This window comes from Nelusetta ayraudi, unplaced genomic scaffold (assembly GCF_046127955.1).
Source record: "Nelusetta ayraudi isolate G7.1 ecotype Tasmania unplaced genomic scaffold, CSIRO-AGI_Nayr_v1 ptg000005l, whole genome shotgun sequence".
In the NCBI taxonomy this organism is placed as follows: Eukaryota; Metazoa; Chordata; class Actinopteri; order Tetraodontiformes; family Monacanthidae; genus Nelusetta; species Nelusetta ayraudi.
In genome coordinates this window covers 2,704,825-2,732,344 of record NW_027466055.1, presented here as the reverse complement: position 1 = coordinate 2,732,344, position 27,520 = coordinate 2,704,825, and the positions used below count along the sequence as shown (strand labels likewise).

General features: G+C 39.6%; 1 protein-coding gene, 1 non-coding gene and 1 pseudogene across 2 annotated transcripts in view; 2 read left to right on the top strand and 1 right to left on the bottom strand.

The window, feature by feature from the left end:
* Positions 1-26,120, bottom strand: part of LOC142903534 (protein diaphanous homolog 3-like) — a 103,448-nt gene extending 77,328 nt beyond the window's left edge. The window contains exons 1-17 of the mRNA XM_076049224.1: positions 25,580-26,120; positions 22,814-22,846; positions 22,211-22,393; positions 22,000-22,104; positions 19,732-19,862; positions 16,305-16,379; positions 16,029-16,098; positions 13,661-13,797; positions 13,187-13,292; positions 11,365-11,475; positions 10,731-10,849; positions 10,090-10,206; positions 5,870-5,988; positions 5,685-5,749; positions 5,287-5,391; positions 2,571-2,870; positions 983-1,097 (exon numbers count right to left, since the gene is read on the bottom strand). Coding sequence (XP_075905339.1) covers positions 983-1,097; positions 2,571-2,870; positions 5,287-5,391; positions 5,685-5,749; positions 5,870-5,988; positions 10,090-10,206; positions 10,731-10,849; positions 11,365-11,475; positions 13,187-13,292; positions 13,661-13,797; positions 16,029-16,098; positions 16,305-16,379; positions 19,732-19,862; positions 22,000-22,104; positions 22,211-22,393; positions 22,814-22,846; positions 25,580-25,702 — 2,014 coding nt within the window. The 5' untranslated portion in view covers positions 25,703-26,120. The remainder of the gene's footprint in view (positions 1-982; positions 1,098-2,570; positions 2,871-5,286; positions 5,392-5,684; positions 5,750-5,869; positions 5,989-10,089; positions 10,207-10,730; positions 10,850-11,364; positions 11,476-13,186; positions 13,293-13,660; positions 13,798-16,028; positions 16,099-16,304; positions 16,380-19,731; positions 19,863-21,999; positions 22,105-22,210; positions 22,394-22,813; positions 22,847-25,579) is intronic.
* A 573-nt stretch (positions 26,121-26,693) lies between these two features.
* Positions 26,694-26,822, top strand: LOC142878641 (5S ribosomal RNA; annotated as a pseudogene).
* Positions 26,823-27,044: 222 nt separating this feature from the next.
* Positions 27,045-27,163, top strand: LOC142878630 (5S ribosomal RNA). Its single transcript, XR_012924891.1, has one exon. It is a non-coding gene; the product is annotated as a 5S ribosomal RNA (ribosomal RNA).
* The last annotated feature ends 357 nt before the right edge of the window (positions 27,164-27,520 follow it).

Below are 27,520 nucleotides of genomic sequence, written 5' to 3'. Positions count from 1 at the left end.
ACGACACAAGAACGTCTCCAAGTGAGCTTCACACCAAACTTAAATAGCCGAGTCTTTCCCTACGCTGTAATTGCAAGCCAGACAGGCAAAGGAAGCAGTCAATACCTGTGACATGACAGGTAGTTGTGATGCACATTCCTCCTGTGAGAGCTGTCCAAGTGGACACAGCCAAAAAGAATAAGAAGGATGAGCTGTAGAAAGGCAAACTAATTGAATAGGGCAGTGTTTCTCAAAGTGGGTGGGGGGCGCAAAGTCAAGTCGGGGGAGGCGGCGAACATGAAGTGAGGTTTGCTCTTGTTTATTTGCACAACAGAAATGACTAAGAGGAAAGTGAAAACTTTTCACCCCTGGTCTAGGGTGTGTCTTGTGTCAGAGTCCAGCTGGCCTGTAATGTATATAGCTCCTTGAAGTAAACAGAAAGTCCCTGGCTGGCTTAGGGATGAGGTTAAGTGTCCACGTGCTCTTTTGAGGGTCCAACAAAGAGAGAGACAGAGACAATGCACAGAGGCTACCTCGAGAAAATTCTACTGCAAAACCAAAAAAACCAGCAAAAGTGTACTGAACTGTTGCTAGCATATCCTTTTTTGTTCTTTTTTGTTTGTTTGTTTGTTTGTTTGTTTGTTTGTTTTGTTTCTTGGCTCCAATCAGCTCCATTTTATCCAAACTTTCAAGCGCTTGTTCTGGGTGGGAAAACTTGTCTGAAGAGTTGTGGTCCACAGCAGGTCAACAAGTCAAATGCATCATTTGGCACATATAAAGCTAAATTTAAGCAAAATTTAATTCTTATTTTTGGCATCACAACAACTGTCAGTTTTCTCCACATCCCATTACATTTCATACTAAAACCAAAGAGCCACAACTACATAAGATAAGACAGTACTGGCCAAACTGCTTCTGACTTCTGTCAGAGCTCATAATGAAATAATACTACGAGGACATAGGGCTATTCTAACTGTACATGAGCATGTAAAGAGAAACCTACCAGTTCGCTGGGAAGAAAATGTGAGCGCAACTCTGCTCAGCAGACCTGGTTTTGCATATTGGTCCTCGTCAGCCAGCACCCAGAAACAGCCCTCGGACATTTCTTGGGGACGAATCTGAAAACAAGTTTACAGTTCAGCACCACGACCTGACACGATTCCGCATGTCTGTAATCTGATGTAATCAAGATGGATGTGGAGTCACCTATGTTAATAGAGGAAGTAATGGCCAGATGGCAGGGTGACAGTGTCAAGATGGTTGGCTGCTCACAGATGGCAGTCATGATGCTTGATCGCAATCATTACACTAAATAAGTGAAATAATAATAGTCGGGGGCAGTGGGCTCAAAATAAAGGACAAGAATTTGCACCTAAAGGTGCATGACAATTTCTTTGACCAATTTTGCAACACAAATTCTTTTCGACTTTTTTTTTTTTATACACATTTGTATGTATTTTTTAGTATTGCTTTATGATTAATTAAAATTATTTTTCATGAATTAATTTACCCCTTAAATAAAGTTGCATTAATTATAGACAAATGCAAAACCGTGGCATGTTCTTCTCAAGAAAATTCATTTCCTAATCAAAGCTTATGTGACAAAAGATGATTAATAACAGCCACTTCTCACTGTACTTATAAAAACAAGTTTGCAGTGAAGTGTGGCTGCTGTTCATACTTTGTAAAAACAGTAAGGAATATTAATTAGAAGTTTCAAACTTTGGTGATGTAGAAGTTCTAGAAGCACTTTGTGTAAAAAAAACAAAACAAACAACATATGTAAACGTCTCACACAGCTGCACCAAATAAGAGGTTCACTTCAGCTTCCGAGCATATGGTTAAGCTTGCCAAACACCTGTACTGATGTTTATGTGCAATTAAATTATTAATCGAACCACAAACTAAAATCACATGTAGCGTCCACTTGCACTGCTGCACTCAGAACAACATCTGTGGAGGCTACGACAGCTGCGACAACATAATCTGATGATCTGGTGTTTTTGTTACTTTCTGCTCACTCCATTTGGCACAGATGTGGACAGCTGTTGTCAAATTCTAAGAAAAACATCCGTACAGTTGCGGTGCTGCCAATGAAACTCAGGGACAAAATACTGAAGGGCAGAGAAAAAGTTCTGTGATAAACACTCTGCCTCAATTTGAGTTTAAAAACTTTCCTTTGAGCAACTTCTTCTCAAACACCTGTGATAGCTTCTGATCCAGATCCAGGCCCATTCACCAACAAAAATCAACGTATGAATGACAAAAAAAAATAAAGATCAGTAGACGGCGGATCCTCGGGTTGGTGACTTCACTTCCACCCTCTTCGCTCCGAAATGTAAACTCATAATGCAATAAGGAAATGTGCCAAATGATGCAATGGGCTTGAACAGACGCTCAAGAGAATAACTTCTGTGTCCCTCTTGTTGTCACCCAAATTCAAAACATAATACCACAATAAAATCACAACCATCAACAAAAATCAGAGTGCCATCAACATTTTTTTTTTTCAAGCCAGTTCCCCTCCTCTCGAAAACGGTTTTATACATTTGAAACAGGAGCGACAACAGAGTCTCCTGGCACCGTCTCACCTTGGACCAGTTGAGGCGCTTCATGGTGAGCTCAGGCTTGAACTCCTTCTTGTGCCTGAGACCATAAGGCAGCGCGGTGGGGGTGGGGGAGCCAAAAGCACCCATAAACCCTGGAGGGGGAGGAGGAGGGGCACCAAAAGGGGGAGGCACTCCAGGTGGGGGAGGTGGGGCGGGGCAGCCGGGTAAAGGAGGTGGCGGCGGCGGGGGAGGCGGGGGAGGTGGCATCCCAGGTGTTGAAGGCGCAGGTGGAGGCCCAGTGTGGACTTGGGGAGTGGACGAAACAACAGGGACTGAGCCAAACTGTAAAGGAAGTATTATGGAGGTAAGTGTCAAAAAAATATATATATGTATACAATAAATATGTATACAGAAAAACAAAAATAACACTTGCATTGATTTTACAGTAAAGTGTCATGGCTGAGGAGCCAGGGATTTGTTGCATCAAAAATACAAATGTTATGTTGGTGTTAAACTGCTAAGGAGGTTTTAGATAATACTTTTCTGATACAGTTGCCAAAAATGCACAGTTTTATGGCTCTGTGGTCCACAAATACAAGACGTAGATTTTGGCTATAACAACAAATTAATTAAAGCTTGTCCCAGCTTGACAAGCAATGGCAAGTTAATTACAGTGCCATTAGATATTAATTACAGAGGCAGCGCTGAGGCGATAACATGACATTATGTTACACTTGTCATCTCTGTTCCATTAATATGTTTTAATTAGTCATATCTACTTGTAAAATATTAACTTTTTACAGCATTGTTGTTCAATGTTGTTGCGTAACAGTGATATCCATCTTGCTTTGCAGGTTTCTTCAGGTTAAACAATTCAGATTTTAAATTTGAGCGTAAAACCAAAAGTGATGTTCGGTAAATGAACCAAATTAAAGAAAAAAAGAACAGAAAAAAAAGGAGGGAGCCCAACAATAGCATCCCCATGGAAATAAGTGCCACACCATATTCCTCCTTCCAATAATACAAAAAGTACAACAAACATACACGCTCTGCCAACCATCCATTTGAGGCTCATAAAAGAAACCATCTAAATTCTGTCCAAAACATTCCCGCAGTAACTCTCCCCCCCCCCCCCCCCCCCCCAAGTGCTAAAAATCCAAAGTTATAACCGGCGCGACAAACCTTCATAAACTGTATCATATAGCGTAAATGGCTTATTGATCCATGCAGCTGTTTTAGATGAAAGAAGCACAGTAAAGGTCAGCCCCGAGTCCTTAGGCTCCGCTACTGACTGGGGAGGAAGGAACACCTTTGCTGAATTAAAACATGTGGGCGCATGTTTCTGCTGATGCGAGCAAACAGAGACCACAGCAGCAAGAAGGCATGCCTCTGCGTCCCCACCATGGCCAGAAGGCCCGCATCACTTCAACAGAGGCAGCATTTGAGTATTCCTTCTGTGTTTGCTGTCTTAAATTGAAAAATTATCTTGAAAATAGAAAGGAAGTTTGCCTCCCCCTTTCCTGGCCGTGTAGTTATCTTGCTGCACATGGGGCGTAGAAGAAATTCTCTCAAGAGTTGTGGGGGTGCAGTGGCCCAGTGGTGAAGTTGAAGGGGTTTGTCAGAATAAATTGCTTTTAGATAAATTTCCTCTTAGGGGATAAAAATCGGAAGAATGGCCAATGTGTAGGACTGGCCAGTATTCTCATTAGACTTGGTGTCAGCTGGCCAGTGGAGCAGCCTTGACGCCAGGCCCAAACCAAAGGCTCCGGCAAAGGAAAAAAGAAAAAGAAAAAAACAGTCCCTAACCAGACAATGGCCAGCCTGCTGAAATAAAAAAAGTACTTTTAATAATACAGATTAAAAAAGAAAAAAAAACCTTGAAGTCACACATCAGAAAGCTTAATCTTCAAGGAGGATGGAAAAGGAAACACCTTAAGAATCTTTGTAAACTACAATTGAAGTAGAAAAAAAATAGACTGATGTGAAATCTTGCTGTTGTCAGAATCTGAAGTATTAGTGTGTCCCATTCCATACTGAAGGAGTAGAGTTAAGATTTTGGTAACACTTTATAATAAGAATACACTATCAAGCATTAGTTAAGCATTAATAAATACTGAATGCATCATTTGTATATAAATCATGCTTCTGACATGGATACTTAATATGTAGTTTATAAACACAATTATAAAATCTACTGAAAATAAATTTGTGATTTTTATCAAACATCTACTGACACATTCACTAAGCATGCTACGGATGAGCCTATTAATGAAGAATAAAACATTTATAACTGTGTTAATAAACTACAGACTAGCGAGTATCCATGTCAGAAACGGGATTTACAATTGATGCATTCAGTATTTATTAATGCTTAACTAATGCTTCATAGTGTGTACTTATTATTATATAAAGTGTTACCAAGATTTTTTTTTTAACGAACTTCAAGAGATTTAAATAGTACACAATTGTTTTTGTTTCAACCTTGAAACTTGAGGAATGTTCTGTTTTCAGCTCATGACAGCTTGTGATCATATGTGGAGATACCATGAATTTTTGGAACGCACAAAAACTCACCATTGTAAAATATATTTTTTTCATTTTACAGATTTTACAGTTATTGTAGGAATGTTTGTCCTATTACCTTTCACAGTGTTGTATACAGTAAGGTGATACTATTGTTATTGAGGACAAAGCATGTCACTATTACAAACACAACAATGAACATGACAAGACAAATAAATAATATAAAGGCTGTTACCTGTGACCTGAAGGCCTGCAGCTCTGCTTGGAGCTCCACTATTTTTTCTTCATACTTAACAGACTGGCTTTGTGCCTCCTGCCTATTGAGAAATTCTTCATCGAACTGAGAAGGGAAACAAAGATAAACATTTTGAGCACAAACTAGTGGAATTTATTGCGTAAAATCAAATTCATGGAGCAGAAAGTTGGAAATAACATCCATAGACATTAAAACTTGGATTACACAAATACTAGGAAAATATATGTAATCTTTAGTTGGCAGTGGTTATATCCTTATACGGTTCATGCAGTTGACTGAAAATATAATGTAACTAGCATGCCTGAGGAGGTTGTGCAGTTTGTTTAGAACACAAGAGAATATGCAGAGGAATCTGAATATTAATTATTCAAACTTGCCTTCTGTGCCAGTTCAGAAGCTCTTTGCTCATACTCATCAAGTCGAGCCTTGTCCACACAGACCTCTGCAGGCAAAAGAAACAATAAATAAATTAAATAAATAAATATTCACTTTCTTAAAACAATTGATTATTTAGTTTGTAATCCTGGCAAACGCTGCTACCGGAACAAAGTGCTCGACTTGCCCAAAAGGTGGCTGAAGTCCACGTCCAAACGCTTGCGGTAACTGAAGTCTGGGTCGGTACCATTTCGGTGGAGCACAATTTGGGATACGCACTCCTCAATGATCTTAAAGTACTGGGGCCTAGCGTAGACACAGGTAGATGGGCAGAGATGAGAAAGAGAGACAGGAAGAAAAGTCAAGCGCAAAATACAAATTGCTCCCTTCTGTTTGAGCTGCACACGAGCTGCTATCCTGAGGGACTGTCAATAGCAAATGTGGCACATCCCATTTCAATTTGTGTTTGGTGATGAACGTATGCATTTAAATAAATAACAGATATGGAATTCAACAGTCTTTTCCACATTAATCAGCCTTAAGATTAAAAACACTCGTTAAAATTTAAAAACAGGAATGACTCAATGACATTACTCATTCAGTCTTATTTCCCCAAATACCCCAACCAGCCACAGACTAATGGTTTTGAAACCCCCGGCAGAATTATGTGTGCTGTCAAACCACCTTAGAAACCTCCATTTGGCATTCACCTACTCTAAATGCCCCAGATTTATATTGAATTGATTTAAATGGGTGATGGAGCTAAAAATCAAATGACAATATAAGAGGGCTCAGCAGAATTGTGTTCAGATTTTGTAGGCTAAGAAATATCAAGACGAGAAGCAGGACAAAGGGTTATGAACTGCAATGGGGAGGGGTTGTATCAAAGTGGCATGACTTCATTTATTAGCAATGTTAGCAGCTTACTGGAAACATCTCAAATAAAGGCCTTATTCCCCAGCAATAGGTTAAACATGAATGCCAAAGCTTTGAAGCATATGGTTACATCTTCTTTGGCTTTTACGGGTTGAGAGAAAGTATTCAACTTGCAAACCTATTTCGAAACAAAAACACAAAACACTACTGGTAAGGATTAGACTGACATATTGGACCTTTGACACATGCGAGGAAACATTGAGAGTCAGATTGTCCACGGTCAGATTCAGTTCACCTAATCTAATTTACCATTGTTTGGTGCAATTCTTAGATTGAAGGGAAACACAATTCAGTGGTTTTGTGAAAAGAAACATTTAACATTTTGCAAGTAAAACAACAAACTGGAGTTGCCAAAACCACTCCAGTCAATCCAGTCACAGTGGTGGTGCAGGTAGCGGCTGTTAGATCTGCCAATTATCTGACGAGAATGCCACCAAAAGGAGACGTCCCCTTTACAGCAAGCTATGGCCTCATAATATGATAATAAGACAAGTAAACTGGTACACAGTAGTGTCCCCACCTTCAACCCTCAACCTGGATGTGACATGAAGAACGTCACCTTTGTCGCCCTGAAGATTGTTTATAGGAAGGCAGAAAAAATAAATAAATAAATCATGTGGCACAAGGCAGGTTGTCAGTCACATTGCTGGTGTTTCTCTCATTACTCTCTTGACTTTGAGCGCCCTGTGTAACAGGGAACCATATATTCTTGACATCAAGGACACCAACAATTAAATGTAAAAGATCACACCCCAAAGTCACTCTCTCTCAAGAAAGCAAGAGGGGGGGGGGGGGGGGAGAGAGAGAGAGAGAGAGAGAGAGAGAGAGAGAGAGAGAGAGAGAGAGAGAGAGAAGGGTGGAGTGGGGGTGGGGGGGGGGGGTTTGCGGCACTGTGGATCACAGGTTCACACAATATGTTCTCTGCCAAAGGTGAAAGCGAGTGATGTCAGGAGCATAGAACTACCTTGGGGAAAGCAGAAAAATGTGAAATCTGTTGTTAAAAAAAACCCCACAAACTTTAAAAAGAAAAAGAAAAAGAAAAAAAAATCCATGGAGGTGCAACAGAGAAAGACGTGAAAATCAGAGCATAAGTATATAATAATTAACTGAGTCTCGTAGTTATCACACTCTGGATCATTTGTTCACTGTGCACACAAGTGTGTTTTGGTGGTTTACTTCATGTTCAACTCTTGATTCAGTAGCAGAACAGAAAACAGAAAAAAGTCTCACAGTAATTATGTAAAATGGGCTTTAAGTATTTTTTTTAGAAGTATTCATTTAGATTTTAGGATTCTGAATGAGTGACTCAAGACCACAGAAACACAGAAGTCTTGCTTGGATGACAAATGATGCAGATACTTTGATCGCAATCTGCTAGATTTCTGGTCATCAACGCATTTTTTGATTAAACAGCATTAAAGTGGAGTCCAGAAAGCATTTTGTATTTTTATGAATGACAACAGACATTTAATTATAATGACTAATGAAGTCTTTTCAAAATGACCATGAATTCAGCTGACTTTTCTAACCTTATAAAAAGCGGCAGACCAAGTTGCCTCTGAAACTATTAAAATTTTACATAACGAGGAAGATAAAACCAGGTCTCACACTCGTAGAATAAGGAACGCGGAAGGAGGATCTTCAGTGTGCTGCGGTGCCAATTAAAGTGATATGAACTCCAAGGATTTGCTAAAACGCAAACTCCATGAAGTCACTTTCAGCGCGCTTTCTAATCAACAGCGTGAAGTTTTATTAAAGATAACTTAAAAGTGCTGCTTCTCACACTGCCCCTTTGTCAAATAAATCAATGAATAAATTCAGGAATAGCAATGCAAATGGGGAGACAGCAACACTCATGTGTCCAGGTGTGAAACATCTATGACAGTTCATGTTTAGTAGCGACCCTTTAATTATTGAGTATTATAAGAGTATTAACTAGTGAATTACAAGCTAAACCCCAATATAGCAGTTAAAATAAATAAATTAATGAATGAATGAATAAATAAATAAATAAATAAATAAATGACAGCCTATGTATTTTCCCCTGACGCTAAATAAATTCTACTGACTTTGGCTCTGGATGTTTCACTGGTGTAAATGGGTCACTGGGGATGGTCGACAGCACTGAAGTGGATACTAAGGCTGTCTTGCTGATTGCAATACAGTAAAAAGCTGTTTGCTTCCTTTCTCTTTCTTCGGATTCAGCACCTCTTGGTATCTGAGCACTGTAAGACCCCCAAGCAGTTGAATTGGAGACTCCAAACAGCCCCATGAAACCTTGTTTTTTCCAAACACGTGCAGATTTAAGTCACGTTCGCATACCAACATATTCATTTACATTAAATTCTTACACCTTGCGATTGCGAGAGTGCAAAACAGTAGGATCACAGTCGGGTATGGGAACCACAAGCCACTGCAACTGGTGGTGAATTGTTAAGGTCTCCTCCCCTCCTGCCGATAGACTCCTTGCCCACCCTCATCTCTCCTGGTTAAAGGCTGTAGGTACATTTGCACACATCCAGCGTGTTCATAGTACTTCAACCTGTGTGCCAATAGCAAGACCATATGTATGTCACATTTATCGTATATTCAATAATATATTCAACTCTATACTATGTCCATAGCACTGCCCATATCCTGCACATACCCTACATACTGCAGACACTAAATATCCAGCTGTCTGTTTATTGCACTTCTACTTAAATGCCAGACTGCAACCATGTTGCCTTACACTTACACAGTGACGTCAAAACCAGGCAAATCTTATCTAATTGAATTGTTATAATTGTTGATTTGAAATAAAATAAATTACAGAGCTAATCAGTTGCTTCCCGCCATTCTGAAGTGTCGCATTTTCAGTCAATGCTTTGTAGGATACAAGTGAGAAAAAAAAATGAGTGTGTTTTTTTTTTTTCCCCCTCAGCTACACACAAAAAACAACTTTCCACAGGTTTTCACTTATAGCCAGGATAAAAAGGTATTGCTTCAAGGGTAAAACAATCTAGTTAGGTTCATAAAAAAGGCTGACAGTAAAAGCGGCTATTTATGAGCTCACATTAACACCACCAGTAAATTTTTTTCTGCACAACACACAGCTGACACACTAAACAAAAGGACAAATACAAAAACATTTGCACCGTCCCGCCTGGTGGGTAAAATAAGTAATTTGATTTTCCGTTTATGCAGTACATGTCTTTCTGGTGATAGGTCAAACCCCATTTACCTGAGTGCAAAGTGTGAGTGTCGCAGATGGTTTAACAGATTTCTTTCTCTTTTTTTTGCCAACTACAACACCTGTTTGAGCAAGTGTGTTCTTTATCACAGGCATTATTGTTGTTGTGTACCAAACTTTCAGGGACGTCTAAATTGTTGACCTTGTAATAAGCAATTATATTACGTTCTAAAAAATAAAATGTGACACAAGTACAAAGCTTTGACAATCAATGTTCAAAAAAAGGAATTTGTTTTTACCGGACCAAGTAGTCATTGCGTATGAGCATCAGGTGCTGCAGTATGGAGAGGAAATAGGGCTCTGCGCCGCTGTCCTTCACTGTGCTCTGCACAATACTGAACACATCCCCCACATCAGTACAAAGAGTCAAGGACCAGTACACAAGGCTGAAACACTGGATTTTCAAATAAAAAGATAAAACTGAAATACTAAAATAAAGGCAGTGCTCCGTTTCTGTTCCTTTCTTTTTTTCTGCAAATTAGAGACGTTGTTGCCACTGTTGCTGTGATGAAAATACATTTCACCTACACACTGGACAACAAATCATTTATTAACACACTGATTAGTAGTTCTCAGCGGTTCTAATGTAATATGTTCACAGTATATTCTGCTCAAATTCTCTGAATAGGGGCTTTGTTAAGTCGAGAGTTGCAAAAAAGGTATATTAGCAACATAACCACAGTTTTGAGGGAACTCAATGCGGGCTACTTTTTGTTAGGGTAATTTCTTTTCAGTGCACAGAAATGCATTTACAAGGAAGTAATAGTCGTCTATTCATTCATATTGTTGTGTTTTTTCTTGGAATATAGGCAAAAAGGGGGGGAGTTAGCATGCATGTTGATTGAGCGAGGCACTGAGGGTGTAACCCTGCAAAGGATATTCCAACTCGCTCTTGATGTCTTCCAGCCTGTGAGAGAACTCCAGCATGTCCTCTTCTTTGTGCTCCTCGAATACCTTCAGCTGAATGTCAAGGGCTTCATTCCTGATGGTCCCCAGTTGCTACAGATGGGGAAAGGTAGAATTAAAAAAAAAAATATTAAAAAAAATAATTCAAGTCCACAGAAAAGTCCTTTATGATGTAGCCCCCGCCACCGAAATGTTACTCTGCTTAAACTAAACCACCATGCTTCATGAAGGCAAAATGCCTACTCTTTAATTTTGTTCCAACTGCTCCTTGAGACGGACAATTAATTGGAGGGGGCCATTCCCATTTGAGTGATACGTTTTTGCAGGCTTCAACAACCTTGCTGTATTGCAGGCAAACATGTTTGGTAAATGATATAAAAGTGTGCAGGGAATTACAAGCCCAGCACTTCTTCCCTTCTCCGACGCTGCTGGCTCAGGAAAACAATGTTCCAACTTTGCATGTTTCAAGATTTAGAATCATTTGCTTGAACAAACTGACATCATATCAGAAGCATGGACCCCTCATTTGAAAAATAAATGATGAGGGAGAATATGAGACCGTTTTGAGCAAACGTGTGCATGAGTGCACTTCTGTGTGTTTTGCTTACCGGAAATATCTCTTTCAGGCCACAGCGCATGAATTCGTTTCTAATGTGCAGCCTTAAGTCCAGCTCATCAGGAGAGGTTACTAGAGCGTTGATGAGCTGCATGCATGCCACCTGAAACACAACGGGGGAGCAAAGAAGGTTTGTGGGGAGTGGACAAAGAGACAGCGATGAAAAATGAGAGAACCAATGAGCGATCCAAGGCGACTTATTCACACACAAGTTGATACCAGTCTGCATTCCAAATGTGTTTTGTCCCTTGGAATCACAGGACCATTACTAATGCATGTCTATTTTCTCCAGTCGCCAAGCGGTTGGGGAGGGAGTGGCAATTTTAATATTCATGCAACAACCGCAGACCCATATACACGAAACGAACCAACGGCGTATTTAAGGGCAGAATCGCTCTTTTGGAAGTTGTTTTTCAATCCCCCCTGAGTTTGGTTTACTGCAAAGGGACTGCTGCAACCTGTGACTCGTCAGCCGACAGAGCGAACGCAAACAGAAAAATCAATTATTGATCAGCAAAGTAATCCACTCATGTGTGAAAAGCGGCTGTGGCAATGCGAGCTCCCAGGACGGATATTCAAGATGTTGAAAGGTTCATTTTCAGTTTAATAGCATATTTTAATATTTGCCTAGGCATTTAGTGACAGGAGAGTCTCAAAATAGAAATGCATATTCTTCAAACACAATGTAATAGAGTGATTCATTATTTGAAGAATTTTCAAGTTTTTGCAAGTTCTATATTAAATAAATAGCATGTAGAGATTCCAAATATCGGTTACAGCTTCACAAGCTACCAAACATCATTCATGTAATATGAATGTAATGTGATCCGATCATCTGATAAAATGAAGGGCCTATATATTGTGCAAAATGTACTTCACATTTCTTAGATATATTTTTGAATGATTTGTCATTCAAGGCTGTAAGTGGAGGCACTATGGGACATTTAAAGCATTTCCCTCCCTCTTTGCCAAGTTGACAATAACAGCATTTTTGGAATTAATAATGCATGGAGTTAAAATAAAACTCTATTGTGTACTAGTGAGAGGGAAACTGGAAAATGTTTGCAAACAAAAACAAAACAGATAAAGTCTCTTCGTGTTATTGGTTTAGCCAGTGTTTGGGAAGTCATGTCTACCAGTTTCGAGTCGCCGCACCTCCTCCTTCTTTTCACCACTAATTTCCCTCTGATTCCATCATTAATGTTCACCTTCCTTTGAGTGTCACTCTAATTACACACGAAACTAAACGGGAAGTCAAATAGAGGAGAGAATATAACAGGGGGCAAAGATAGCATATTTTAATTATGCTTCCCTTTGATGATTGCGCACACAATATGAAACAATCAAAGGAGCAAATGCTTTAACAGCACGGTGTTCTAGGCTATATGGTGTGTACTTATGTGGGTGCGAGGCAATAGATAAGCAGCAGCTTTCTTCAAAGGTCTTAGCTTCCCATTTAAAATGCTGACAAAATACCTTTATTGTTAATTTCATTAGTGACAAAAACCAAGCCATTTGCTTTCACTTTTGTTTTCTCATATGCAGGTGTCATGTATACGCATCTCAATGAAATGACTTACCAACAATTTATCTTTTTTTTGTTCCAGTTATTATCTTTGGTGTGTTGTTTTGATTTTGTACTTTTTTGTGTGTTATGTTTATCCAAAGATTAAAAAAAAAAAAAAAAGACATGTTTTTGATGCATTTGATTGCCTTCAAAGTCTGTTCAATCTATTCTGCTTGGCTGAATTCAAGCTAAAATCAGGGAAAGTATGAAAACTGCTACACTGAATGACTTGACACTTTGCACTTACTTGTAATTGAACAGAGCGATCCCGGAGCCCTTGCACAATGGGACTGAACCTCTCGATGGCGCGCCATTCCCCTGCTGTTGTGATGGCTTCAAGGACCTTTTCCAAGCTAAAAGGCAATTTGAAAGTTTTAACAAGTGGTTTAATTTAATTAAATAGGCTTTGGAATGTCTCCTAAATGTTTCTTTATTAGAAATCATTTATATGACTGACTCACTGCATTGTGGAAGAGGTAAAGGTAGGCAGGAAGGTGTTCATTTAAACATTGTACACATGTTCTTTTGCAAAGTAGGACAGGCAGGCACAAAAATCCAACTTATTTTCCCCTTGCCTTAATAAGCAATTCAGCTGTTTTTGTTGTTCTATGCGTCAACTTGACAGTAATACCAAGTCTTGTTGCAGTCTGAATTCTTGACATCAATTACATGAGACTATCGGCAAGACATATTGACAAAAATTAATGAGGCTGGAACATACGTGTTCTCCTCGCCCACGATACAGATGGCTGACAGGAGCTTCACCACGTCAGTCATCATGGCAGACTGAGTGGGATCAATGGCTCTTGCAAGGAGTGCAAGACTTTTCTCCTCTCCCAGGATTCGTTCCAAGCCATACTGGTGCAGACACAAACAACACCATTGTTCTTATTTGCAACAAAAACAAAATGGCTAATGAGCCTTGAGGAGCAGAAAACAATTTGCAAAGAGATTCAAATTAATTCTAAGAAGACAATTTACAAATAAGGCAAAATAAACAGAAAAACACTTATACAGGAAGAGTAATTCTTCAAACAATCAAACGTTGATGTTCACCTTGGTTGCTTGTGTGTAATTGATAAAGCAACTTTTAAAGAATATTTTTGTCTATGGGGAATAAAACAAGGAGCTACAAACGTAACCCGATGACAGGTGTTTGTTTGTGTGGGATTATTCATACAGAAAAAAAGATTTGAGTCTGAAAGATGTTAAGAATCCTAAAATTTTGATTTATTTTTTTTTTAACCATCATTACGTTTCCTTTCAATAACTGATAAATTGTAATTATTCTAAAAAATAAATTTCAAAATTACAAAGATTTTACCAGCAACAGAGGAGCAAATACATATTATTTGTACACATATAAAGGGACTTTGTGATTTTGTGATTTTAATGCATAAGTCTTTTTAGTTTTCCATTATCATGCTATTAGAGATTATGCAAGACAGGGGGGGAAAAAATTTTTTTGGAGCCGACAGCTGGCAAACAACACCTGTCCAATTGGCACTGTGGGTAGATCACATCCCAAGATGCTTCTGTAGCCAGGGAAGAGTCTGGGTGAACAGAAAGCCCCTCAGGGTAAGCGCTGACGCCTGGCGCCGGTTAAGGCGCGAGGATGACACAAGAATTTACTGAGAGCACTTTGCATCAGAGCAGCTGTACATCTGCTTCCTCTGACTTGAAGGGCAGGGTGGAAAGATCCCTCTGCCTTTTTACACAGTGTTGACCTAAATATTAAATGGGGAAGCGCTGAACTGAGGTATAAAACTTGGTTTAAAGGAACATACTGTGCAAATTTGGCAAAATATGTCAGAGGTTCTTTTGCAAGTTTATCGTGTCATAAGTTAATAAATAATAAAAGAAGTTATGAAAGACTACCGAGGAAACAAATTCCAGTTTGGTTGAGCAGATTGGATCATTGTTATTGAGGTGTGCTGTGGGTCGGCTTTCTAATAATAACACAGAAAAATCTAAGGATTTAAACTAACTGAAAAAAATGCATTTTATATAATGCACATTTTACTCAAGAGAATATATATATATATATATATATGTATATATATATATATATATATATTTTTTTTTTTTTTTTTTTTTTTTTTTTATAAATGCCCTAGCAAAATATTACATATTGTGGGCCTCATTAATCTCAATAAGAGATTTGGCTAATAAATTATTAGCAATATGTTTTTTTCTGCAAAAGAAATCTCAAACAGAAAATACAGATCAGCTGGTCAAAATAGTTCTACTGCTCTCTGTTTTTGGTGTCTCGTTCCATTTATATAAGCTACATTGCTTTACAGCAGGCTCTTTTTTTTCTTTTTTTTTTAATTATCACAAGACTTTGTTGGTGTTGTGACACCGCTGCAACAAGCTCCACAGCCAGTGGATGTTGACAGATGGCGTAGCAAGCAGCAGACATGAAGGGCAGCCGTTCCAGAACGCACACACATCCATTCATGGGCACCCTGACCTGGAATTTGACCCAGGAATGGAAGTGTGTGGATTCTGCAAGTTGTTCCAGAAAGAACACTTGCCTACATGCCACGATGTGCGACAATAGTAAATGTTTTGCCACAAATTTTCATGGGAACCCAAAAATCACTTTGTTTTGAAATCAAAATGAATTGTCCTGCCCCAGTTAAATTTCTTGCAAATGTGTGTTGCTTAGAACAGACAAGATTAAAGACATGGAAAAGTCATGTGTCATTAATCTCTTTAAAGAATGCAGTTTTTCCGTGGTATTGTATTATACTGTGTGAGGGTGGGTTTCTGTATGTGTGTGTGCATGCGTGCATGTGTGTGTAAGTGTGTAGCCTTTGCATGATATTTGTTGCTTTGTCGTAATGGCATATAGCTTACTGTGGGCTCCTTATCAAAATATGTTACTACATGCATTGCAAGAGTTGATAAAATTCTAATTCAATATTTAAATGGTTTCAAGGATTTTTTTTTTTTTTTAACTGTTTCAGTGACAATTGATACGCACAACAAAAACAACATCAAATCATGTTTAAACTCACTAAAACTTGGACTTCAGAACCAGAATGGAAATGCATTTTTGAAATCTAAAATTAAATTGCAGTCACCTTGTTGTTCATAAAGGCTTTTAGACACTGGACAACTTTATGCTGGTTCTTTTTGTCAATCTTCTCTTGCCTGCCAACAAAACAGAGCAACACAGAATGGTTAATCTTCAAACAATAACACAAATACCATTTTCAACAGTTATAGTGTTTAAAGAATATGGAAAATGTATGCTGACTATTTAGAAAGAATACAAGGAAAGTGATAGAAACTAGTTCAGTTCTTGTATAAGGAGATTTAATATGCAAAAAATAAACTAGAGGATGAAGAGACTTAACTGTTTCCTTGAGAGCAACCTTTCCAATATGTCCAGCAGCAATCCATGACCTTCATGCCCAAAACTCTGAACCCAACTGCAACAACAAATATTAATGATAAACACACATGAGAGACCTACAACATCACTTATCTATTGCACAGATTTAAAACCAAACACTTACTTCCATTCTGATGAAAATAAATTAAAGTCTAAAATAATGTTTTTATTGTGGCTAAAAAAAAATGCTTAAGAGATTAGAGAATATGCTGGGTTTTCTGATGTGCTGCAATGACCGAGAGAGGAGGGTTGACTCTAAAAAGAGGATCTGAGGTATTTGATTTTTGACTGTAACAAAGAGAAAATAAAATAGACAAATATTGGAATGACTTAAGGCAGAAACCTAGGGTATGCAAAAAACGTAGGCTTGAGCAAGATTGTGAGTGACTGCATCTCCCTCTTGATTGGAACCAAATAACATCGCAGAGCATTAGCATTCAGTTTTTGCACAGCAGTAATCAAAAATGCTCCATGCTTTCCAGCAACAAGCTGAGAGCCTCTCAATAATAACAAAAAATAAAGGCAGTGCTTAGCATGGGTTTCAGTTTTCATTTATGCAATGTTTAATAGCAAATGAAAGACACATTGGTGAGTTATCAGTCAAATACATCATGAAGCTGCATGCGAGTGCAAAGGTGTATTTGATTTTTTTGGAGTCCAAATCTTCACTTTTAAAAAGGTCATCAACCTCCCTCACCATATTAATGGTAGACACCCTGATAGGAAGAGCATACACAAGGAGATATTGGGCAGAGTCCAGACAGGACGAGCAGACGAGGGATTTGAAGATGCTTCACGATTCTTCTCTAAAGCCGACAGCAGAGAGCAAAAGGAGCCCGTGGTGTCAGAGGAGGCGAGTATGGAAAACAAGCATTATAAGATCAAGGCTGTTGCACTAGGCTGCAAGGGGAGCTGGACAGCATGGAAAAGCATTGTTGGCATGCAAAAACCTCACAATGCTGGACCACTGCCACAAGCAAAGCTCAATTATCTGGTAACGGCGACACCAAGAAGAGTGCTAAAGTCAATAACACTGGAAATAAGCAACAGTATATTTCAGGCATTTCCTTCTCTGGGAACTAGCCATCAGTAAATCCATGAGAAATACAGCACACTTCATTTACTTAACATTTTCGACTTCTTTTAACACAGTCAAAGAAAATGTCCTCAAAGCTCAGTGCTGCAATACGCTGCGAGCTGGTTAGAAAATTACCAGCCTGGGATTCAAGGGCAACAATTTAGTCACATGCACGACAAGGGAAAAAAACGAACGCAGGATTCTCTCGAGGCAAAGCACAATTAAAGAATATTTGCTGTACTTCCGGCCACTGACAGTGAACTTGGACGAGGAAATTCATTTGCCCAGTTAAAAAAGACTGAGATGCAAATGAATCCAAGTGTGAAGGGAGAAAAAAAATCAATTTGGGTGCTACAAAGATTTTCTTCTAAGATTGAAAAGTTTACTATAATCTCATACAGTTTTACAGTTTCTAAGAGTTCACATAAGAAAGCACTCCCTCCCTCTATTTTTTCCCTTGTATTTGTGAAATGAATAGGGCATTGAAGGTCAGCATGTCTTGTTTTTTTTTTTCCTTTTCAAACTATTCATGGGTTCATTTCTCATGAGCTTAAACCGTCTGGCTCCATTTTGCCTGAGTTCTTTTCCAGAGGCTATAGCTCATCGATGAGAGCCCTCTATCTTCAGGTTAATAGTTTGACTCTCCTTTTCTCTTCTATTCATTTAGAGAGTGTCTGGACCCGTCTGTCCAACTGCGAATGTCAGCTAAGTGGCGACCTCGCTTTTGACAGGCCAAGAACAAATCAACACACCGGACATGCTCATTGGAGAGCCGCTCATTTGAGTGAACACAAGCTAATGTTTGTCACAGCGCAGGCCAGCTGCTTTGTGAACCAGCCAGCCTCCATCTTAGGCCTTCAGACCTATTGTAAAACATATATAACAACAACAACAACAACAATAATAATAACAACAATAACAATAATAACAATAACAATCATAATAATAATAATAATAATCCCTCTCATTGCTTGTCTTAAATTGCTCTATATGAAATCCAACAACACCCTCTAGTGGTCAAACATATAAATATACAGTACTTTGCAAGCCAACTAGTCTGCTTCTATGCAAACAATCTGGCGATACCATCAGGATCTTTGGCTTACAGGTACTGTGAAAGAAGGGAACCGTTAATCTAAAATGTTGACAAGAACTGTTGCAATTTTCTGTTAAATGGTAAATGTTACCCCATGTAAATGTTACCCAACAAGTGGGTATTGGAAATTGATGTATGGATGTTTCTATGTTATAACAGGGTGATGGCAGATGGAAAGCAAAATATGCACTGTATGTCAACATTGGCAAAACTAAAGAGATGGTGATAGACTTGCAAGCACGAGGGGGAACCAGACCCAGCTAGATATTTCACATCAACAGGGACTGCGTGAAGCAGGTGTCCTCTTTTAAGTTACTGGGGACATATGTATGCGAGGACCTCTCCTTGAGCGCCAACAGCACTGCGGTACTTAAAAAGACCCAACAGAGACTCCAATTCTCCAGAGTGCTGAGCGAGGACGCACACGGGGGAGAAGCTGTATGTGGCCTTTTACCACAGCACCACACACATCGTGTCACGGCTTGAGATGCAAACTGTTGAGCAGCGGACAGGAAAGATCTGCAGAGAGTCACAAAAACTGCTCAAAGCCTCGCCAGCAAGCTGTGTGTCTAAGGAGAGCGAGGAAGACTGCTGCCGATTTAGACAACGTGAAGGTGAAAAAGGACAGCAGATGTTTAACCCTCAGGCAGGAGGTCAGGTTGCCTAGAAAGCAGGACTGAAAGAGTGAAAGACATTTTATAAGTCTTTATTTTTGTATTCATAATAGTTGCCGCTGCACTGGCTGTAGAATGACTGACACTTTATTGTGTACCTGTGCTGTACCAGATATTCTACAGCGTCATTACTGGGAATGTGTAACCCTCTTCCTCTCTCTACCAAAAAACAAAAACAAAACCCATTTCAAGCAAAAACTGGAGAATACCCAGATAGTCCATGTCTTACAAATGATTTTACATTTACTTGGGTAACATCTGAGACTTCTCATGTATATTTAGTGGCCAGACAAAAAAATAAATGTCTGTTTTGGAAACATCTTGATTGAAAGAGAAGCAGCTACGAGCCTCCGGCCTCCAAATTTGCCGTGCATCCAAAATCACTTTACTGAAAATTAATATTAGTTAAAAATACTGATACTACTTCTATGTACAATACACTTTCATTTTGAGACTATTGCACATTTGGATTGGAATAGAAAAAAAAAAGTCATCAATACAGAGAAAGCACTGCTTGAACAGGACAATGGTTGCACTATACCTGACAGGGTTGCTGGTAAGGGACACTCGCAATGAGTCCAGACAGGCAAACAGCCGTTCATCCATCACCCCGGACTTCAGCTCCCCAAGAAACTCCTGAGGCGATATCTGATGGCTGTTTTTTAAACTACCCTGAAAAGACAAAGAAAATGAGCTCTAGTTGGAGTTGCTATGACCAAAATTGAATAGAAAAATGACAGCGAATAAGCTATTTGGAATAAACGAGTTTTGGGATTGCGATTTGAAGAGGGCGTTGCAGAGCTGGGAAAGGGATTGAGGAGGAGGAGCACACAAGGGTGCGCAGGGGCGTGGCGATGTGGAGAAGGTGAGACAGATACACAGGAGCAATGTTATGGAAGCTTTGAAGGTGTGCAGCAGTTCTACTATTTTGTTTTCAATTTAATATTTTATGGGAAGCCAGTGGAGCTGCTTCAAAACGGTGACGTGGTGAATGGAGGGGATTGTAGAAATGAGACAGGCAGCAGAGTTCTGAAGCAGCTGAAGTTTACAGAGAGACTTGTGGGTGAGACGAAATGAAAGACATTTTCAGTAATCGATCTGGGATGTGACAAGGCTGTGGATGGGATGGCAGTGCAAATGGGTGTTATTTATATGTGATTGGAATGAGTGCTGTCAATGACAATGGATGGCACCCAGAGCCTTGGCCTAGCGGGAGGGGAAAACAGAGCTATAGTCAATGTTGAGAAAGAACTGTTAGTTTTGGATAATGAGTTAATATGGTAGGTATGAGGAAAAATTCTATCTTATTCCTTTGATATTCAAGAACATTGAAGGCGAACCATGATTTTAAATCAGCCAGTCAGTCAGAGAGGGAGGGGGAAGGAAGTTTGGAAGAGAGAATGCCTGAAGGGTAGACTTGAGTGTCACCCGATTTGATCCTTCCCTCCTTTAAGCGGGTGATGATGGGGGTTTGGAACATATGACCCGATCCGGCGGGGCAGTGTTCAGTCTGATCAGACGTCCCGCCTTGGTTCTGTCCCCCTCTGCCAAATTCTTACCCTTGCAATTTACGCACATATCACACTTTCTATATGGACAGCAGCAAAAGCAGTCTACTATTATACATCTAAGTCTATTTAAGTTTTAAAATATTTTGAGGTACAACTACACAACAAAATGTTTTATACATACACATCACACGTATGCATGTCTTTCTATCATTCTATGTTAGAATGATTTATTTATATACATCTATATCACGAGAGCTTTCTATGCGTTTGGTCGCTCACCCTGCATTTCACTCTGGCCTGTCTGCCACTCTGACTACTTCCATCTCTGTCTCTAACTCTTGCCCTCCACATTTTTTGTATTTCCTTTTCCCCCTAACCAGTCAAAGCAGATGAGCTGGTGTCAAATCAGACAAACAGCAGCTTTATAAACTATAACATTTACCTATTAGTGATTCTTACTCAGACACCCATAGATGGATCCTTAGTCATCAAACAATGTGTGTCATGTTTGTATACATGAGGCTTTTGACAGAGGAAGTTGCCGTCTGTAAAAACATGTGTAAATGCATGAGAGACAAAGAAGGAATGAGATTATGGATTTCACTCCATGTCCTTTGTAACAAAAAAACTGATTTGATTCATGCTCTGACCTTCACCTGACCTCTCTATATGTTTATACGACATGAGACATCAATCCACTCTTGGCCCACAATGAGATGGCAGTCCAGTGAGTCGAGGAGTCTTCACTGACACAAACATTCTTCATCAATTGTTATATCATTGCCACAGTGACTGCAAACTTTCCCAGGCTGTGTTGACTTTAGTCCCCAACCTCGGTGACGAGTCAATACAACAGCAGGGCAATTTGACCAATTCCATCAACTCTGTGGCAGCAGGACAGCCAATCAAGAATACTGAAAGTGTGTCCCTGCCTTTGCCCATTCTAGGTCAGTAGTCCAATGCGTATAGTGCACTGCAAAGGCTCAATGGAGGCCACACTATTTGTTTTCCAGTATCTCCAGGGTCTTTGGCAGGCTTATACCCTCCTTCGACCAACTGGAACCCTGAGCTAGTGCTCGGGAGGTGCCCGTGCCAGCAAACTAATTAATGAATATAACGAGCTAAGTAACCCCAGAGCAGGTGTGCCTTTGATACTGCATGCCCTGCCCTTTGTACATTTTTGCTCCAACCAAAATATTGAGAAAATACCATCCAGTGTAATATTTAGTGTTGGCAAGGTTGGCCACAAGACACAAATGATAAAATTGAAAAAAGAAAAAAAAAAAAAAAGAACTCACAGTTTTGGAGGCAGTACAAATATACTGGATGACCATTTCTTTCTTTTTGTGGAGGTCTTTGTCTCTCAAAGGAGTCTTCTTTTCCTCACTCAAGTTCATGTCCTCCTGATGAAACAGCACAACATCATCAGTTTTGAGAACATTTTATTCTGCAACTGTAAGTGAGAAGCTACTTGGGTTGTCGTAAGAATTCAGACAAAGACATATGTACCATCATTTTTTCAAAGAGAGCCAATATCTCTTTTTCAGAGGTGATCTTGGACGACAGCTCTTCAAAATGATTTGAGACGGATGATGAGGATATGGACCAATCGCTGGAACTGTGTTTAAATTGAGATAATGGTGGTCGCTCCTTTTTACTCCCTGGGATCCGAATACTGGCAAACCTATCCAGCTGAACAAGAAGAAAAGGGAGAATTAAAATGTGAAAAACACTACATTTGTCCGGGGCTGAAATGTATAGAAGTGTTAGTAAATGAGTGCATGGTTAAACTATTTACAAAATAATACAGAAGATGAGAGTGTTTGTAAATTTGTTAGAAAGAGTACATCGTGCTGATAAAGTACAGTAGACTCATGAAGGAACATCTGCCAAACCAAATGGGAAACATGGGGCGTCAACAAGAACGGGAAAGAAAGAGAGAAAGAAAGAAAGACGGGCGTGCTTTGTGATGTGATGAATCCAGTATATAGAAAGAAAGGCTAAAAGAACTGCCAAGGAATGCAACAAACAAGGTTAAATGAGAACGTTTTGGTTGTTAGACAAACTAGAAACATTTGAAGAGTAGAAAACATCCAAGTCTTTAGCTCTTACCACATCGTCTGTGATGTTTTTAAAAGGTAAATGCTACAGGAGAGGAACAAAAAAGAAAACAAAGTTCATAAATTGGATTGCGAACCTCATTGCCGGTTCTGTTCTGTTATATTATGACATAAACTGCTAGAAAAATTGAGGAAATATATTACTTGCTGCAAGACAAGGCCAGATAAAAAAGGAAAAGTAGGAACTAGGGAAGGACAAGTAAGACAACGAGCATGTTGGGGTAGAGCCAGTGGCAACAGAACAGCGCACTCAGATCAGTTAAACAAATTCAAATGTAGTTAGTGTTTCAAAAGCACTTTAAGATTATGTATATTTTCTTTTAAGTGCTGCAGCAAATTATTTCAAATAGTATTAATAATGAATTGTTTATTATTAAAAGACCATTTAATTTGTGATTTTTTTTTTTTTTTTTTTTTTTTTTTATTAGCAAAAAAGTGTGCAGTGCCCCAGGAGAAATTAATCAATATCCAGCAGCGTGCAATGCGATTAGCATTAAATTTGTGGGGGCAGCCCATCAATGAGTCATCCCCCAACTTAGTGTTGCAAATCCAAGATTAACATACATTTTATTGCCCAATATGCCATGAGCAAGAAAGAGCACACTGAGACAGTTATAAAACTATGGTCAACATGTTCATCTTGTGGAAATGTTGACACATGACAAAACAACCAAACATGATTTAAAAAAAAATATTGACAACTACTCCAACATCTAAGGCCTTAATGAGGTGAATAGTAAATCAGATGGAACATATTTGTTTTGTAGCATCTTGGTACAGAATGTTCTGTACAGCAAGTCATCATGTTCATCTCAAGGCCCACAGGCCCAACTTTGACCTGCCACATCATTTTCTTTTTTGATTTGATTTTGATTTCACCCAAGGGAATAATATAGTAAGCATATAGCTTAGCATACCTAACCTAACCATGTGTTCACATGTGTCTGGCAAAATTGAGGAGTTTGGTCAAAATGCTGCAAATGGATTTCAAACCATCATATTATCAAATAATTTGAACAATGTTGCACATTAATGTGATGAGAAACAAAAGAACCTTAATAAAACATCAACACTGATTGTTTTATGAGCAATCATAGCAAAGGTCAGTTTGGGATGGGTTCGCCTCATGGTTGCAATGCCCTATAGCGAGGTCATCGTAAAGAGATTATGAAAACTGGTGGTTTCAAAACTGTAGTTAAGGAGCTGTATTTATTTGTTTTCCTCCTCAATTTCATGGAGTGAAGAACATTGTGTTCAAGTCCGGTCGTGACAATCAGCACACATATGAAATGTGAATAAGTTGCTAGTGAATCAAATGAAGCATAATGTACTCCAGCATAAATCTAGAACTATTCCATTAATTCATTCCCAACATTGGTGAAAAATGGTGCTGTGTGTAACCAGACACGTTGATAGTTGGCTGCAATGCCATTGTTGTCCCTGAGGTCAGACTACATTTATTCTAGAATTGTTCCCTCATCACTCTTTCTAACTTAATTTCAGTCACTTCATGTCACTCACATTTCTATTGCAAATGCTATGATTTACTACAATGTCTGATTTGTTTAAAGGCTCCATACATTAACATTCAACATTTATCAGGTGTTCTGCATTGACCATTTATGGTTGACAGTGGGCATGCAAATGACACACAGAGATCCTTGTGTGCACATTCCCAGGCAGCACTATGACTTGTCTACATGTATATGCAGTTTTACAACTCATCTTTTATTTAGGGCGCATACACATCAAGCAAGCATACAGGCTGTGTGTTTCTGACAATGTCTGTTGCTTCACCAGAGAGGCTAAATGTCGACAATGCTAATGCCACAAAAAGATTTCTGCTGATATACTGCCCAAACCAACATCTACTGTGGCAGACCATTTTTCTACAAGTCTGAAGTATGACGACAAAAGTTATCTTATCAGTCTAGGAACAGGCAGTGCAACTGCATCCATTCATCTAATATCTAGATTTTACTGAAGAAACAGATACTCAACAGATACGACAGGAAACATAATACAAGCGCAGACATTATGATCACCTCAGAGTATTGCGTCAATGCATGGAAACTAATTTAATAACGTTTCCCTTAGAGCCTGAAATAAAAATGAATAGCAGCCAATGTTGACACAATCACAGCCACCAATCCAATAGTTGGAGACGAGAAAAAACTTTTCATCTCTCTCAAATGGAAAGTGGTGTGTAATGAACTGAAGAAAGTCGTAACAACACCAGTTTTCTGTTCTGATTCTAGTCCACCCTGTCTCCAGTGGTTGTATCTGTTGCCAGTTTAAGCCTCATAGTTTGGAAAATTAGGCTCATGGAAGAGTAGAGCGAACTGTACTAACAGCAATGTTCTGTCTAACCAGTGACCTGCCTCCATGGCTGCCAGGTGAAGGCTGCAGACACAATGGTGGCTGGTGTGTAGAAGAAAGGATTACCATAAGAACTAAAACCTGTGCTAATTTTAACCTTTACCTTTAACGCCACGCCAATTACGAATCAAGGTCAGCAGCATTCAGACAGGCAAAGCCCTTCAGCGTGTTATTCCAAGAGGGTCGTGCATCCATACAGCAGTTATTTCAACGTTTCTTTCTCTTGTGAATTGTGTCCTCTTCAGTCTTCTTATAGCTTTTCATATAAGGAAGACAATCGTAGCAACGATACCTACGCACCTATTGTGACTTCAACTACACGGCGATCGGGCATGACAACACTTGATTGATTTCATAAAGACTTTTATACCATACTCACAAACTTTGGTTTACGTTCTCCATCGTCGCAACTCGTCGCGCTCTGATGAGACGATCCTTTCTTCTTGTATGGTTTGTTGTCTCGTCCAATAGTGGGATCGAACCGATGGCTGTAGCTTTCCATGTTGTCGCCTCGCTTCGGAAAACGCTATTTGTGTCGAAACGCGTTTGCGGTCTCTCCAGGCAAAAATCGTCGTCAAAGCTAGCGCCTAACGAGTGGACTCAATGCGAATGCTAACCTTTCAAACTGCTCTCTCCGCAGTGTCATATGTGCAACCGTGTGGCCAAGTCACAGCTTTCCGCCGAGGTAGTTAGCAACCCTGCTAAATCACCATTCAGAGGTAGCTTGACTTAACACTAATCCAATTTACGGACTGTCACGTCGTCTAACTCTAATTTTCCGTCTACGGCTTTTACACGGCAGGTTCCACTCACGATTATTTTTGTAGGGTCTTTTACAGAGTCTTCACAAACGCAAGCTGGGGCGTTCTCTGAAAAAGTAACGTTTCTGATATATTTTTTTGACAGACCCGCGCGTTGAGCGTGTCAGTTCCGCATGTTTAATCAGACCAATAGGACGCGTCTCTGACACATATACAAGGTGGTGATTGGTGCAAACGCTCTGTTGACTGTTTATAACACTTGTGATTGGTTCTCGTTTGCATTGTATTACCGTGGCTGTTCGTTTGTGTACACTACGGTTGGTTCTCCTGTACCGGACTGTGCAGCCCCGTACAGTACTGTACAGTACTGTACAAAATGACATTTTGTGTGAAATCGTGGTAATTCAATTTTTGTTTTGTTTTGTTGTGTTGTGTTTTGGTTTGTTTTGGTTTGTTTTAGGTTTTCAATGTAATATCCCTGTTGGTCTCCAGGGGGTCTTCAAAAAAATTTAATCAATTATTTTGCAGATTTATGCTACGTTGTTGTTGTTGTTGTTGTGTGTTGTTGTTTTTGTTTTGTTTTGTTTTGTTTTGGGGGGGGGGGTTGCTGGGGGCTAATTTAAACTACCAAGTAGAAAAAAAGAAAAAAAAATCCCTGAAGTAGGGCTACATGGCAAGGTGCACTTCCGTCATGCTGCAGGTTTATAACGTCTGTTTGCATCAGAGTCTTTCGCTTACGGCCATACCACCCTGAGAACGCCCGATCTCGCCCGATCTCGTCTGATCTCGGAAGCTAAGCAGGGTCGGGCCTGGTTAGTACTTGGATGGGAGACCGCCTGGGAATACCAGGTGCCGTAAGCATTTTGTTCCGGCAGAGGGCTCTGTTTCCAGCTTTTTGATGAAGTCACAAGACAAAGTGTTTGTTTGTTTATTTGTTTGTTTGTTTGTTTGTTTTTTTGCTGAGGGTTGATTTAAATTACCAAGGAAAAAAAAAGAAGAAAAATCCCTGAAGTAGGGCTGCATGGTAAGGTGCACTTTCGCCATGATGCAGGTTTATAACGCCTGTTTGCATCACCGTCTCTCGCTTACGGCCATACCACCCTGAGAACGCCCGATCTCGTCTGATCTCGGAAGCTAAGCAGGGTCGGGCCTGGTTAGTACTTGGATGGGAGACCGCCTGGGAATACCAGGTGCCGTAAGCATTTTGTTCCGGCAGGGGGTGCTGTTTCCCCATCCAGCTTTGTGAGGAAGCCGCAAGGCAAAGTTTTATTTTATTGTTTTATTAATAATAATTATTATTATTATTACTTATTTTTATTTTTTTGCTGGGGGTTAATTTAACTACTAATAAAGAAAGAAAGACCCCCCCCCCCCCCCCAACAACAACACACACACACACACACACACACACACACACACACACACACACACACACACACGCACAAACATACATACATTTGGAGGACACTCCCGCAACCAAGTGTGAGTCTAGCTGAGCGTGCCAGCTCCATGTAAAATTGCTCACGACGCGGGCCCCTTTCTTTTCTAAAGTACTGTAT